General features: G+C 43.0%; 1 protein-coding gene across 12 annotated transcripts in view; it reads left to right on the top strand.

Moving 5' to 3' along the window:
* The window catches only part of LOC127356659 (RNA binding protein fox-1 homolog 3-like), a 468,674-nt gene that overhangs the window by 342,072 nt on the left and 110,025 nt on the right, over positions 1-16,577 (top strand). The window contains exon 2 of one of the 12 annotated variants that reach the window (XM_051388637.1): positions 5,196-6,112. The exons of the other annotated variants lie outside the window; for them this stretch is intronic. Coding sequence (XP_051244597.1) covers positions 6,095-6,112 — 18 coding nt within the window. The 5' untranslated portion in view covers positions 5,196-6,094. The remainder of the gene's footprint in view (positions 1-5,195; positions 6,113-16,577) is intronic. 12 annotated transcript variants of the gene reach the window in all.

The raw sequence follows: 16,577 nt of genomic DNA on the forward strand, positions 1-16,577 counted from the left end.
CTGTTGTTATTAGTCATGAAGGAGGGAAATAATTAAACTGATATTTTCATAGTTCAAAAGTCTCGTCATGGCACCTTTTTAAAAGCGTAGAATTGTCATAGTAATTTCTACCATATAAATAGTTTCTCCAATAAATTCCTCTTAAAGGGGCAGTCCACTGATTTTGCAGATCAGTATCAGTTTACTTTGTATGTTTAGTCCTGCTCAGTTGCTATAACGTGTTATGTGGCTCTTTCAGGGCTTTGTCAGTCTGAAAGAAATACCCTGTTATCATGTTGTCATTAAAATGTGCTGGAATTTACCAGGCTGGAATGTAGCTACTACTGCGTTGCATTATGGGAAATGAAGGATGCAGTGCTTTTGGAGTTTGACCCATGTTAGGGACTAAAAGCTAAGATATCTCTATATCTAAGCCTATGCTGCTTTGATTTCAACCACGCTCTATTTAATCTGTCTCGAGCAAGTGGTGCTGAAAGCGAAATCGGCATTTTGGCGAACTTCCTGTGCGTTCTAGCAGTTAGCAGTGCCTGGAATTCTGCTTCCTGCCCTAGAGAACTGCCTCTGTGTGAAGCTTCCTCTCTTAACTGGATAAAGGGGAGCGGGATACCAGAAAATGTATTATCTGTTTACGGTAGAAAGGAGAGACTCTAGATCGGTATGATGGCTGTCAGAATGTAGAGCTATTTAATAGTTATTTTAATAATAAATTTCGCTTACAGCTACTTTAAGTTCAGTAATAAAGTGCTAGTGTGTGCCTTTCTACACAAATTTGTGTAAAATTTCCTATTTGGTCCTAAATTGGTCCTAATATTTCTTCTGCACCATGACGCCAAAATGCAAACTAATACAAAGTGTTAATATGAATTTGCACTTGAACACACACGTTACACATGTGGTGAAGACAGCTAACGACAGCTAACGACAGCTGCCACGGCGTTAACGCCCTCGGTGTCCCCTCTTGGACCGCTGAGTAACGACCAGGCTCACAGGCTGCAGGAGCCCTTGTTGAAGCGAAAGGTGCGACTTCCTGCTGCGACAGAAAGGTGTGGCCTTGTGTAGAACTCGGTGTGCCTGCTGTCGACACACCGGGTCTGCCCGGCAGTGGTATCAGCATGACACGCCGCAAGCCTTCACATCCCCAACACACAGCCCCTAATTACTGCACAGCCCTGCCAGTTTGCAGCCCTGGGCCAGTACTCCCTGCTCAATGCCAAGGTGTAAACACTGCATTATTAACACTACATACAGTCTGTGCACACGCCTATGTTTAATATACTCAGCGTATGTCTACATGGAGGCGTTACTTTAGTGGGATTCTTTACATGGAGCCATACAATAGATTTATTGTTTCCCAGACAGTGAGCTCCAAAATCACCAGATGGGCGATTTGCTGCGTATAGTGTAATGTATGCTTACAAATGATGTTTAATGATGTCTTCCAGGGCTGGGAAACAAAACATTACCGTTTTCAAGACTAAATATGCAGGCCATGTCAGAATTCTAGAGTTAAAGAAATAACTAAAACCATTCTTGTTATTTTATGCATATTTATTGGCTGCAGGAGGGTATCTTCTTCTTTGTCATTACATCAAGCCATGGCCCAAACGTGAGCTAACTTATCACCCATTCGATTTTATTTCACAAAATTAAAGCAAAAATAAAATGAGGTTAAAGCTTAAAACCCATCCACCCGTAATCTATACCTGCTTATCCAGCATTCATTGGGTAAGAAGCAGGGAGTACCCAGACTATTTGCCAGTCTTTAATGAGGCTGACATATTTATAGGTAGACAGCCATTCACACTAATATAAAAAATAGGCAAAAGCAGCAGAAATAGAATACAGAATATAATATTCATAGGTATGTTTCATTAGTGTATAATCACCTGAAAAGAACAATCATTGTGTTTTCGTTACCTTAGAATGGGACGTTGTCACGTCCACCGTAGTTTCAAACGCTTGGAAGGCAAGCGGTATTCAGTTGGTTGCAATCTGCCGCTAAATCCTACACACTAATCCTTTAAAACAATATAGATAACATTCTCAAACATACAAAATAAGAAGTCTAACAATCAACCAAACTGCAATTGTGAGTCTTGCCAAACTCCACAGGAATAGCACCCACGAGGCACGACTGTACTACCTGACACTGGTACATGAATGAATCTGGCAGGCCCCAAAGCCCCCTTGCGGTATCTTTAGTATTCTTCAGCTTATATGTAGCAGCTTGGTATGTAGGCTAACAGGAATTGTCGAGAGCAGCAAGCGTGTACAGGAGCTGGTATCACCAGAAGCCGAGTGAAACGAGTGTGCGGGTTCGCAGTAATCTGAGCAGCAAGCAAATCAGGAGGGGTCGTTCAGCTATGGCGAGCCCCAAGGAGAAAACATGTCAGTAATGTAAGCTACACTGTTACAGTACTCCAATGATTTTGTACCACTGTTTATCTCGTTAACTTGTTAACGTATGAAAGCTGAGCAGGAGAAGGTACTAGTTTTTGAAAATGTCTTCTGACCGCTTCGTTACTCTACAGTCGGAACCAGTATTCCAAAATAAAAGTGCTATGGCAAATATTTTATAGATTTTAACGATTTTATTTTACTTTTTCATTGAGTTGATGCACAATTTCGGAATCTACTTGATCAAACGCTCCTTTCCTGATCAAAGCGAGTTAAAATCACTAAGTAAGGTTCCAATTCAGTCTGGATTTCTGTTATTCCAGACTTTCACACAGTGTATGCTAAACTGTACATGTCAGTTCAATCAACCTATATTTTTTTAATGTGAAAAATCTTCAAATATTTGTTCACAGCAACTATTACAACTACAAATGCAATAAAACGTTCTTACTTCATCACCACGAATAAATTCTTAATATTCTGCAAGGGACAGAGAGAGAAAGAACTGAAAGAGCCTTAAAGGTCCCCGTTGTTTCAGTGCAGTATTTCACAGCAGTGTCACTCTGCACAGCCGTACTTCCACGATGTGCTGTATTTAGTGTAGAAATGTCAATACTTACCTGTGGAGCTGATGAAGACAGATAAAACGAGCATGGCTGAGTATCCTTGTCAGCAAGTTGTAAAACGGGTCACTCCATAAAGTGAAGTGTGTGATTAGAGAGAAGTAACCTCGGAGACTCAGGACAGAGGCGCATCCCTCCCTGTCTTCCGCCAACCAGTCGGGTCTCACACCAGCTGAGACCAGACAGAGTAGGCAGAGTATCTGATGAATGGGGACGCTAGGTCGAGCTTGCCATAACTATAGCCCAGAAATCCACTGGGGTTTTGTGGGGTTGAGAGTGAGAACTCAGGGGAAGTACGGCTCATTGTCTCCTCTGGAGTCTTTCTAATGACAGAGATCTGAGTGTAGTTTGACAGAAGATGCTCTGCAAGTAGAAGCACACTACAGAGGAGAGGTGAGATCATCATAAAATATTAAGACAACAGATCTCAAGTCGGTGAGGGTCGGAGACAGACGGACATTTTAGGCAGAACACGCTCTGTGTGAGGCCTTCACTTCCTCTCCTCTTTGAAAGCTCTATCTTTATAATGGATGGCAGAGTCTCCAGGGAGTGTCTAGACTATGGTGGGAAATCTAAATGGTCGGGAAAGCCACTCGCATCCTTGGTAAGCAGCGCGGAGCATGGGAGAAATGCAGCTCGAGAGGGAGACAGGAAGCAGGGAAGACCAGGTCTGCACCCCGAGCAACGCCATCCTAACCTGAATTCCATTTTTCATCTGTAATTGAAGGAGATTCCTGGAAAGGAGTCGTGGGGATTATATGATGCTGAAATGCCCTCAGATTCTTATTTTCTACCTTATTTCCTAATCTCTCCAAACCCCGAGTGCCCTCAGCTTCAGACCATGATGCTCTCTGTCTACATCCACACCACCCCCGCCTGTCTGGCCCTTCCCCTCTGGTCTCTCACTCTTCTTTTTTTTCTGCCTCCACCCTTTTTCTTTTCCTCCCTCTCTGCCCTCAGTTATTTATGAACACGACTTGAAATAGACTTTAGTATTTGATAAAAGCGTGATCCTTAATCCGAGTTGCCTGAGAAGTGCATTTCATTTTTATTCCCCATCAGAGATTGATGGAGGAGTGGGGCGGCTACCCACTCTGTGATTGCTAATGTAAATTCATTGGGTTCTGGTGGACATGTATAAAGATATGGAGGACTTGTATGTGCATGATAGTGCCACCAATAAGAGATTGTGTGCGTTCAAAGTAATGGAAAGGCTGGATTGTGGTGTGGCAGGGAGGTAAGGAATTATATGATGCATGTCTTGATTTATCAAAAGCGAGTTCACTTCTGAAATAAACCATTCTTCTAAAACATCACAATATTTGCAGAATCACTAAGTGCGATTCTTTGACTGCCTTCATCCCGTTTCATATTTCAACATTCACTTGTGCCTTCCTGAAGGAGGTGGAAAAATAAAATGGGTGATAAATTTAAGATGACAGTTACGCCATATGAATGAGGCCCCTTGTGTATCAATTCGCTCAAAGCCAGCTGCAAATTTAACTCAGCCTCCTTATGTGGCAATTACTGGTGGGTAACATAACCTGAATATATCTGCTTTGTTCATTACGCCAATGTTCTCTATAGCTGGCAAATGTTCTTTAGGATCCTACAGCAAATTAGCTCATCCCCCAGGACGTCTTTTATTGGATGATCCAACGCCAGAGGATGCCGCAAAACCACTTGAGCTCTCCGCAGCCTGCCCCGGTTGCCACAGGGTTAATATTTAAAAGCGCGAGCTCCCAGTCGTGTATTGATGATATGTTTTGAAAATTGCTGAGGCAGGCTCATTGTTACAGTGCTGTCTAGAAGATAGCCAACCACCCCCCCTCCCTCCCTCTCCCCCCACGCCTCCCGTTTTCCCCTCCCCCTATACAGCCGCCAGATGGAAAACACACTAAAGCATGTAATGTAATATAGCTTGGCACACAAAGGTGTTTCACACCAACTTCATCTGGCCTCTGATCTGCTACAAAACAGGTTTTTACCAAACACACTCCTGGTCACCAACCTATGGTTGGTTTCTTGCACTGGGGGAGAAAAGAAATTGCACAAGCACACACATGAAGACAGTGAACATCAGCAGCTAAAAGTAGAAAACAAGTGGAAAATAGGCTGTGCCTCCCAATTGCCTGTGGCATACTTTAAGATCCCCCCCTTTTTTTTCTTCTTCAGCATTGTCTTCTTCTTCTCTTCAATGAACTAAAACTGCCACAACTTCAGTGCAACATCTCAGTCACAGACAGTGAAAAGAAGAAAGAGGAGCAATCTGTTAGTCCTCCACTATCACCAGCATCATCATCAACACAAGCCTCTTCCCCTCCTTCCCTCCCTCTCCCCCCCTCCTCCCCGCAGAGCTCTCCGCCACGACTCCCAGCTTCCTGCCTCCCCCCTTCCTCCCTCACCCCTCCACCTCCTCCCCCCCCTCCCCGGGACGCTGAATTTTACAGTACCGTCTGCAGGATCCCGGTTTGTTCGGCGCACTCCTCTATGCAGAGCAACACGGCTCCGGTGGAGGAACGCTGGAGGCAGCTGTCAAGCGCAGGCTGCTGCTGCTGCTGCTCTAGTTGAGCCTCGGCGCTGTACCGACTGATTTCACATTCACCAATAAGAGACGGCACAGGGGGAGAGAAAGAGAGAGAGAGAGAGAGCAGAGAGACAGAGGGAGAGTCTCGAAGTGAGTGGTGTGGAGAGGCAAGTGGAGTGGAAGAGTGTCAAAAGAAAAAAGAGGTTACAACACCTCCCCAGCTCTCTTTCCCTTCTCCCGTCTGCTTTTTCCCCTCTTTCTTGTGTTGGCTTGGAGGAAGAAGAAGAGAAAGAAGGGTGGTTTTTAAAAATTAACTGAAGAGCAAGCTGCTTGAAGAGAAAGAAGCGAAAGAAGAAGAAGGGGGGGAAACCTAAAGTCAAGCCCCATTGAACAGTTGAGAGGGAGGGCTGCCTCAGTGGAACAGGGACCAGTAAAGCTCTCTGTCCAAACGCTCGGACTCCTCTTGACACCCACACTGGCTGGACTGGTCCCAGTGCTCGGCCCTTCTCTCCTGCGCCCGCCTGCCCACACCTGTCCCACTTCCACCATGATGATGTACTTTTGGGTGAGTACCGGACCACAAAGTGTGGATCTCTTTTTGCGCTCACACCGCTCCGGCATGGGAAGAGAGTTGGTGTGTATAGTGTGTGTGGCGTATGCGTCAGAGTGCCTTTCAGCCCCCTACAGTATATACAGTGCGAGTTTGTGTGTGTGTTGCGCCTCCCACATGCATGAACAGAGCTGATGGTTTTCCACTTCCATGTGTTTTATTGATGCTGCAGCCAGATGCCATAGAGGCCTGCGTGTACATGTCGGATTTATTCAGCCTTTAAATGATTGTTACTTACACTAATACCTTTACAAATATTGTTATTTAACTTCTACTGACAGTCAAACTACCCAGCATGCAGCGTGTCTGCCATTTGAAACTATATCTCCCCGATTTAACGCCGGTTCTTCTGGGACGCATTTTGATTTCTTTGTCCTCGCTGGTGTTTCAAATATGTTTTGTGATGTTGTTGTTTCTGTTGCCCATACATCTAAGTCAGCCAGAATTCCTCCTATTTTTGTCTGTTCATAAATTAAGCAGCATTAAGCGCAGAATGAGGGTGATTACAGAGCTGCTGATTTCTGTTTGAGATCATGTGTGATTAGTCAGATTGGTTTTGTCTCATCGGTGGTTTGTATTCTCACCACAACAATACCCACCCAGTGCTTCTGCATTTATACCCTCTCTTATTTTTTATTTCTCACTGATGCACAGTGCAGATCATTTTAATCCTGCACTGTTTTGCTAACTTTTATTTTGAACCTTCACAGAAAGACAAAGTAAATGAAATTATTTTCCAATGCAACACATATTTGCAGCATTGCCACTGTAAATAGTTTGAGCTGTAATGCAGTTACAGATGTGTCTCCTGCAGACTGTGTGTGTGTGTGTGTGTGTGTGTGTGTGTGTGTGTGTGTGTGTGTAGCTATTGATCGCGAGTTCAGATTTCTGGGGAGAGAGCATCTTTTTTGGAGTGGAAAGTTATTTTACGTAGATGACTCCATTATATGACTTAATACTTGAACCACATTTTTTTTTCAAACTTGGAAGTGAGAGCAAAACATGAATAACAAACCCATTTCGAGCATGCTATGAATGAAACAGCACTGGGTTATTGATTTAGGGCTCAGATTTCTGGAGAGAGAGGATGTTTTGGGGCCAAAGTTACTCTAAGTGGAGAAATGAGCTCAAATTTGAACCACAAGAAAAGTTTGCTTTTGTTTCCAAGTAGAGTGGGAGTGACAGGAAGGTGTATGATTTCCAAATTATGTCATAACGAAAAGAAAACAATACAGCGTGCAGGGTTTTTCGAGGCCTCGCTCCAGCACTGGCCTCCCTGATACTCGAAGTGTTTCTCCTGTGATGCCTCCTGGGTTTCGGTGCTTATTGAGAGAGGCTCGTCGCTGTCTTCGGGCCTCTTTGAAGGTGTGCTGTGAGGATGCAGATCACCTTTTGCCACCTTCAGTTTCATCACTAATTGTCCCTGCAGCCGTGCAGAAGGGATGACCACACACAGATATAGGCTGAATGGAGTGAAGCAGTAATGCTGACAGTTTACAGCCCTGCAGGCTAATTAGTGTGACATTGGGCCTCCTGTACTGTAGTGTTTCTCTCATCTCATCAGTTCAGGAACGATTGCATCTCTGTGTTTTCGTGTATGTTCATGAGTGGATCCAGTGAATAAAAGTGAGGTAAAGATTTTATTACTTTCACTTTCTACTCACTTCAGAAGCATTTTGCTCAATTTTGCATTAATTCAATATGTGACTATTTTATAATTTCCCCATCACTCTAAAATCCATTATGCATCCAGGCTCGCTACAGCTAAGAGGAGGATTACTGAGGTAAAGGAAACACAAAAGGATGGGAATTACTGTATCAGTTTTCAGATAATAGGGGTGATACAGTATCGTACAATAAGTAAGTTAGATGTATTGATCAACAGAATGTTAACATCAGTTTTAAAAGATTCATTATTTATGTCATTTATCAAACCATTTACTGGTTCTAATAAATAAATAAATAAATAATAATAAAAACAAATCTTTGTTTTACATCATTACATTTTTGATATTTTGGGGGTTTTGACTGTTTTTTGGACAAAACAGGCAACCTGAAGATGCAGCCTTGGGCTCTGGAAAATTGTGATGGGTCTGTTTGACAATTTTCAAACATTTTGTTGACCAAATGATTGATCTTAAAAAATAATGGTCACATTAATAGACAGTGAAAATGAGTGGTAGTTGAAGCCCTAAAATGTGATGATTGGTTAGGTTTAAATTCAGAGGATGGGATATGGGGGAAAAAAACACATTACAGTGATTGTGATAGTGCTGAAACAATTATGACGATTAATATAAAATTAGTTGAATACTATTTAGATTAATTGTCATTTATCAAGAAAAAAAAAGGTGAATATTTGTAAATTTTTCAAATGTTGTAAATGCTGTACATTTAATGGTTAGGTTTGGGACACTATTGTTAACACAGTGTGGTGAAGCCGAAGACCATTTTCCACAATGTGGACAATAGAGTTCTAACAAAACAAGCGATTTGGTTCAGGGAAATTGTGATGGACTGTCTTCACGATTTTCCAACATTTAGACAGAACAGTTTATCGACTGAACTGAAAAGCAAAAAATCAGAAAACAGATTAATACACACTGAATGCTCGTTAGTGCCCTAGTATAAAAACAGAAACAGTGACGTAACTTTTTGACTGCTTAGTAAAGAAATGGGAAGTGAGAATGGGCAGGGTTTTAGCTTCACGTAGCACTGCAGAAAGTATCGTTGTCAGGTTTCCACGTTTGCTGCAGACCCAAAGATCAACATCTATTCAGCAGCAGAACATTTGCAGGGTAACATGAAAAGTGAAACGGCAAGAGTATTGCATTGCACTTGTCATTCCTGAGAACAGTAACATCCCAACCAGTGCATGATCAATGATTTACCACCCATCCCTGGTGTCTATAGTGTGTGCATGTGTGTGTTAGTCGGCCAGCGTTTAGCTGCAAGAGGAGGGTGGGACCGCCTCCTGTTTGAACTGCAGGTGGTGAGCATTACCTGCGGTCCCTCCGGAGGCCTGTCAGCCGTGCATCAGTCTGGGGAACCTGCAAGCTCCCCTCATTAGAATATTTATTCACCAAGCAGATGTTCTTATCCAGGGCAATTACCTTTGGCTTACATTTCCCTATTGCCCACTGATATAGATGAATGTGTATACAAAGACGTCCCAGGTTATGCATGGGGCCCTTGGGTGCCACCCACCTTTCCTCCCCCATATGCATGGCGGGCAAGCCAGCGACCGTCTGGTCTGCCACAGCGCAACCCAAACCCAACCTCAACTCCAGTGTGGTAATTGGAGGAAGTGGAGGCGACATCTCCTGCGATGGCCACACAGTGATGGAGAGACGGCCTGTATATCATTCTCTCCACCCGGCTGTTCCTTTGCATTAGAGGCAGAGAGAAAAAGGGAAGAGGCATGGAGTGGAGAAACCATGCATGCTTCTGTCCTCCCCTCAGTGTGATGAATAATTTAGCAGTGCAGGGCCCTCGCTGTCGAGTAGAGATGGTGGTAATGGGGAGCCTGGATATATATGGCATGGCAAGGAGCAATGGTTTACGTTAGACTTCCCCGACCAACGCACTCAAGTGTGCCGCAGGCTGCTCACATGGTGTGTTTGGCCTGCATTAATGCTTTGTTTTTATCTGCAAAATAACCGACAAAGAACGTCCACAAGCAGCAGCTTAAAAATCAGGAAGGAGCTGGTTTGAGGCTCTGGAGCTGTGGTCATTAGTAGGAGTGGATTCCCTTTAGGCAGACGTTCAATCAAAGCTGTTGTGATTTGGTCATATATGGTGCATTATACTGCAAATTGTATCAGTAGGTTAGATTTTCTTAGAAGATGAAGAATAGCCCGAAGCAGTCCCTTATTGCACACGGTGCATATATGTACAGCATGTGTTGTGGTTACAATGCATGCATATGGTCTCAGCCTCTGGTGAGACATTACAAACCCACAGCGGAGGCGTTTGCAGTCTAACTGGCAGAAGATGTTGAAATTCATGGCGGACGGTGTGTGGAGGCAGAGCTGATCAGCCATTCTGGGCGGGAGGGCAGCAAGTCCAGGCCGCCGGTTTCATATTGCAAGATGAAGTGCTTGCGATCGTTTGTTAATGTATTAATTGATCTGTGTCCTCAGACGGGCGAATCAGGAGTAGTGTCACGTAGACTCTTTAGTACTCCCCGAGACGCCTTCATTAGCTGCTGCTGGCCGGCTCTCCACCCCTATTACAGGGCCGCGTTGCCACACACTTTACCTGACTGCTGTAATAACTTTAGACATTTCTATCTCCCCGGCAAGTCCTCCGACAGCCAGAACAGTTTGGGGGCTTAACATCAAATGTGAGGAGCTTCTTTGAAAGGCTTATACTGCAGGTGATTCACTCCGGGGGTGTCACGTGGGCTTGTTTTGTCTGTGAGTTGTTGCTCTGCTTCTCTTACAAGTTTCAGTAACGGCTGTTGCAATCAGTCATTAACTTCCAGCTCAGTGTTTTATAATCTGGAAGGCACGCATGCCTTTGTAGCAGTGCTGATGTAACAGCTCTGCTACAAAGCCGAGCTGAGGAAGCAGTGGAGTCAGTACATCCAGGAAACGTGTTATCTGTTTAACCACTAATACCGATCAGATTCAACTTCATCAGGTTCTAAGTTCTATGTTTTTCCAGTGTAAATCTGACAGCTTCAATTCAGGAAGTGGAATTAGAGTTTTCATTTTTTTTATTTTTGGACCTAGGCCCCACCCTTTGTACTCTGTGGGATCATTAGCAATCAGTAGCTTAGCAGTAGTAGTAACAATAATTCTGTCAGCTTTTGGTCTCTTCCCCTTGGGGCTAATGGGTCTAGAGCCCAGCTAATTGTGATTAGGCTCTGACAGCAGGTTTTACTTGCAGGATTTTCACACCACAGTCCTCTTTGATATTAGCCGCACAGCTGATAAAGAGATTAGATACAGGAGGAGAGAGAAGGAGCGAGGGAGGATGAGGCGGGGGAGGTGTTCTTAAACTACAGAAAGACACCTACACGGGGGAAATCACGGGCGAGTTTAGCAGAGGAAAATAGATCCGGACGCAGTAAAAGCCTTGCGCCCGCTTATTGCACCTGCTATCATTAGCGCTTTTGTACACATGGTCAGCCTCCCAGGGAAAAGTCATTATCCAGCTGTGCCGTTATTTTTCTGCTGTTTTCTCCTAGTGGAGTGTGACTTCAGGGCTATAGCCAGCGCACCATTTAATGCCTCCAACACAATAAAGGACTCTAGCCTTAATGATGTGGGATTGGATGGCCATGCCTCAGGTTGTCCAGGGGCTTGTGAGCTGTTACCACGAGCGGCCATTTTGCCTCGCCGCTGTCGAGGCTCTGTGTCAATTCAACTCCAGCCATTCCAGAGGAGGCAAAAATAAAAATTGGATTTAATGATTAACGGCGTGGCGTTGTTTAAAGGGTCCTCTCTCTCTCTCTTCAAGAGAATGAGAGAGTAAAGGAGTGCAGCTTGAAGAGCAAAACAATGAGGAGTGGAAGAGCTGGTGGAGTAGCAGGATGGAAAGTTGCCAGCGCATGCCAACTTGCCAAAACACGAGGTGATATTGTCTGTTTTTCTCTCGTGACTGAGTGAATCACACGCACGGGGATGTGTGATTATGGAGGAAAATGTTTTAAACCAAAGAGAAGCAGACATTTTACATCTTAGTGAAATTTTAAGAGTCTTCTCCAACAAATGATGAAACAAAACAAAACCGGAGAAAAGGTTCAAGAATCTTGCCGTAAATTGAATGACGTCTTAAATCGAAAAAATAGACATCATTCAGGCATTGACAGTGGGACAGCAAGTATGTTTCAGGATCATCACTGCATGTGTCTGTTAAGCCTTGAGGGAGCAGAAAAACAAACTTCTTGGACGCTTCGGCTTAAAATGCCCCCGTTCAGCTGATCTGAAGGCAGTTCCTCTGAGCACTGATTCATTTGCAGAAGTTCCCTTTCCTCCCCTCTTCCGGTTCAGAATGTACTTTAACACAAGTGTCTGTTTAAGTGAGCTTTCGCATTGCCAGATTCCATTTATTTGTTGCAGTCTTATTTATTTATTTAACTTTTTGCGGTTGGCCTGTTGCGTTGCCAGTAACTCCTGAAGTCTCTCATGGCAGTCCTTCATCCTCCTCGGCAGCGTTGCAGCAGAAGGCGTGTGCATTGCTAACACGCCTGTGCCATAGATATGCCCTGAAGTGTCAGCTCTCACATAAGGAAAAGATTGGAGTTGAGGCCCCTGTGAGAACGGCAGCAACATATCCACTGGCAACCTGCCACGCATGATAAGAAAACCACTTCTGCCCTCTCTCTCACAGCAACAAATGTAATTTGTGCGCTTTCCACTATTTAGTTATTCAAATAGAATCATCAAGTCGCACTCCTTAAAATTCAGCAACAAAAATTGTTGGCAGTATGTTTTGCAGTTATTATGATATCTCTCTGACTAACTGTTTTGGAGATTTAAAGCTTCATGGAGTAAAATGAATATTTCTGCTGTTAAAATCCTATAAAGGTAAAAAAAAAAAAAAAAAAAGACCAAAAAGAGCAGCGGTGCCTGTAACCATTGACAAAGTACACACTCATACCTTTCGGGAAGCGCTTTAATTGTACTTTTCTTTTTAACCTTTCGCCATTGAGTGTGAATCAGTTCACTGGCTGCCTCTCACTGGGACACTTATACACCTAATATTCTATATACAGATTGTTTAACCTTATGTCCCTGTACTACTCATATTTACATAAATATTCCCATGTACACATATTAGCATATATTGGTATGAGCTGTATGGAGAGAATTAGTCTCGATACTAGTGGCAGCTGTGTATTTCATGGTTAAAAACTGGGTTTATTGATATATATTAGGCTTTTTGGCAACCTGGGTGGAGTATACAGTACATTCTACAATTAAAATTAAAAAAGTTGCATATTTGATTTGCTGATTCCAGTATTTTTTGGCTCAACATGAAAAAAATTAAATCAAGCATTCAACATTTATTCACCAGAGTTTTAGTTTGGGGAAACTTTACTGTTAGACATTCATATTGGCAAAGAAAATGTTCATGAAATAGAATTAAACACAAACTGAATTTTTTTTAAAGAGAAAAATCTACATAATAAAGACATTCCAGACTTTAATTTGCACTCACAACCGTAGTGTTTCTGAAATCCTCAATAAGGCGCTGCCTCCAAATGCAAGCATCCACATTTACTCATTAACCTACATAAATGTGAGCTGAATGGGAAATAACCAATATAAACAAGTCTGTGGTGTATCTGTGGTAATGAAAATGACAGTATTCATTACTACTATAGGGTAAAGAAAGCAAGTGAAACTCTTCATTTAAATTAGCTGCAACCATAGAGTTTAATGTGAAGATCCTCCAGGTAACTGAATATAAAAAGTATGGCAGCCAACCCTATATAGGTGGTAATCTCCAAAGATTACAACAATTACAGTCATATCCACTTTTCCCCTGGCGTTTTTCATATATGTGTTTATCTTTATGGCTGCAAAGGCTCTACTCAAAGCTTGTTATATACTCTTCTCAATCAATCCCTGAGAGTATAAACCCCCTGTCACGTAAAAAGGGGTTAAGAAACAGTGTGGCACACAGGCTGTAAAATTAATGGCAGGAGAGTGACATTAGTGTTATAGGTTATTGACCGATTTCATGGAATTTATGACCCTAATCGAGAGGTGTCAAAGGGAATGAAGCAAATAAGAGTGGCGCTGACAGGAGGGCCGCGCTGTGGCCACTGGACACCACAATTTGAGCCTTCCCAGTAAATTGTGGCAGGGACTTTATAAGTCTCGGCGGAGGCCCCTTTCACTCCGGCTGCCCGGGTCCTGAGGCCATGCCCCGGGCCTACCTCTATCCTCCAGGTCAGACACAGCCAGGCTCAGCCGATGATGAGAAACGCTACTTCATCTCACCTCATGTCAGGCTTGGCCTCTCTCGGTGTCAGCCGGTGTGTGTTTGTGTGTGTGTTTATGTGCATCCACGCATGCGTGCATGCTCCTGTCAGTGTGATTTTGAGTGTGTTTGTCTGTGGGGGAGGTGCTCTTTCTCATGTAGTTTTCATGATCATTATATAACCTGCTGTACCGGTGTCTGTTTCCGTGCCCGGTGTGAGCTGGTCAAAGCTCCTGCTTAAGCTTCAACTAGAAACAGAAATATTCAGCAGCGTGCAAAGGGCCAGCCCATGAAGATGACTGAACTCCTGCTGATAAATAATTCTCAGTTAAAATGTTGTATAATGTGACATGGATGTCATTCTATCCACAATAATCTGTATATATATGTGTGTGTGTGTGTGTGTGTGTGTGTAAACAGTTTATATATATCACACCACGGGGGCCAAATAATCCAAAAAGCAGCTGTTTGTCTTTTTGTTTTATTTTGTTTTAACCTTTAACGCCTGATAGACAGCAAAAACTCCCACTGGTTCTTCTGAGTGTCATAAATCTGTCAAACCAGAACACACAGATATCATAAATACAATCAACATGCTTTGTATGCTGCGTTCACATCATATAACGTGCAGCCAAGATAGCTCTCACAATTTTAGTCAAGTCATATTTTATTTGTATAGCCCAAAATCACAAATCACGATTTGCCTCAGCGGCTGTACAATCTGCACAACACTCAACACCCTCCGTCCTTAGACCCTCGATTCAGGTAAAAAATATCGAAGAAAACACAGGAAGAGCCACGGAGGAAGGATTCCTCTTCCAGCACGGACAGACAAACAAAATCACATTAAATACAAATTTTGATGACTTCCATTAAATCCAAAATTGAAAACAGATAGATAGATAGATAGATAGATAGATAGATAGATAGATAGATAGATAGATAGATAGATAGATGCTTTATTTATCCCGAGGGAAATTCAATGTACTACAAGGACTTTTTAACTGGTTAAGAAACAGTCTCAATTTAATACTGATGGCTCTACATGACCTACATAAACAAACAATACCATAAGCGAGAAGATTGGCTATTTCTATGTAGTTATTCTTAATGCCTGCCAGTGGTCGGATTCCCATTCAAATCAATGAAAGGAGGTGGTAGAAACAGTACTGCTTTTGTCCACAGGGGCCGCCAGAATCAACACAAAATAAAAGTTCTTGTAGGGACTTCAACGCTAAATTCAATTCACCTTACTTTGAGAAGAGCCAAACACTGTACCCACGCGTTAACATGTTGTTCTAAAACACATAAGATCACTTACATGACAAATGACAGCACTTCTAAATAATTCAAATTGCGGATTAAGGAAAGGAAAGGGTTAATGTTCATCCAATCCCAATGGATCTTCATCAAAAACAGTTTTCTTAAAACGGTTGTTGCATAGAGATAGTGCTAAGAAGAAGCAGGGAATTAATATTTAAAACAGTCTCACTTCACCCGGAGACGCATTCCTTCATCTAAAAATAGAAGCTGACATTATCTTGTTGTCAACAACTTGGCTCGGACCTCCCAACAAGCGGTGACTCGGTGCCGTTTGTTTACTCGGGGTCCTTCAGGCTGTGTGAGGACGGTCAGCTGTGGCGGCAGTGCCTCCGCCGTTCTGCCCCGGTGCTCCGTGGCTTTGTGTGCTGGCTTTTGTGCAGAGCACTAACCTGCTTTAAAATCCCTTTAGTGTGGTTCTGACATGCTGCGCTATCACATCGTGGCCTCTGCAGAATGTATAGAGCCATTCAGACACTGTGCAGAGTGAAATGAGTTTTATCCAGCGGTTGACGATTGAATGTAATGGCACTCTCTCCGGGGAGCGGAGTTTTCTATCCACTGATGTTCGCAATGATACGATGCAGTGCTCGCTCTGAGGAACAGCTTGGTCTCAGCTCTTTTAAATTATGCATTTTCATGACTAGAATATGGGAAGAGAGTGTGTCACTTCTTGATGTTTACATTAAACAAAACGGATGCAATGTCTCACACGTTACATAATCCACAAGCACATGGACGCATTAGTGTTGCCTCTGTTGTTGCATCATTTTCTGAAAACATCAGGATGAAAGTTGTTTTGCTTTGGTGAAAAAAAAAGCAAATATTAAATGTAAAATGATGTTCCATGAGCATAAAATAAATAATACTGATGGTTTTAGGGCTCACGAATGACATGTAATAATAATTAATATCTATATGAATGTCATCGTTTGTGGTTTGAGAGCTTCCGCGACAGCTTAATCCCAAGACACGACAGAGACAAACAGAAAATAAATTTCTCCGCCGCGCTGATTGATGACGCGCCGACAGTGTGGCCGGTGTTTTTCATATAGTGATGAACATATAAACAAGGACAGCCCTCTCCTCTTCTCATCATCAGCCATGCCGTGGTATTTGACAGAGAGCGCAGTTGTATGCTTTTTAATTAAAAAGAAAATTC

This window comes from Dicentrarchus labrax, unplaced genomic scaffold (assembly GCF_905237075.1).
Source record: "Dicentrarchus labrax unplaced genomic scaffold, dlabrax2021, whole genome shotgun sequence".
Taxonomy (NCBI): Eukaryota; Metazoa; Chordata; class Actinopteri; family Moronidae; genus Dicentrarchus; species Dicentrarchus labrax.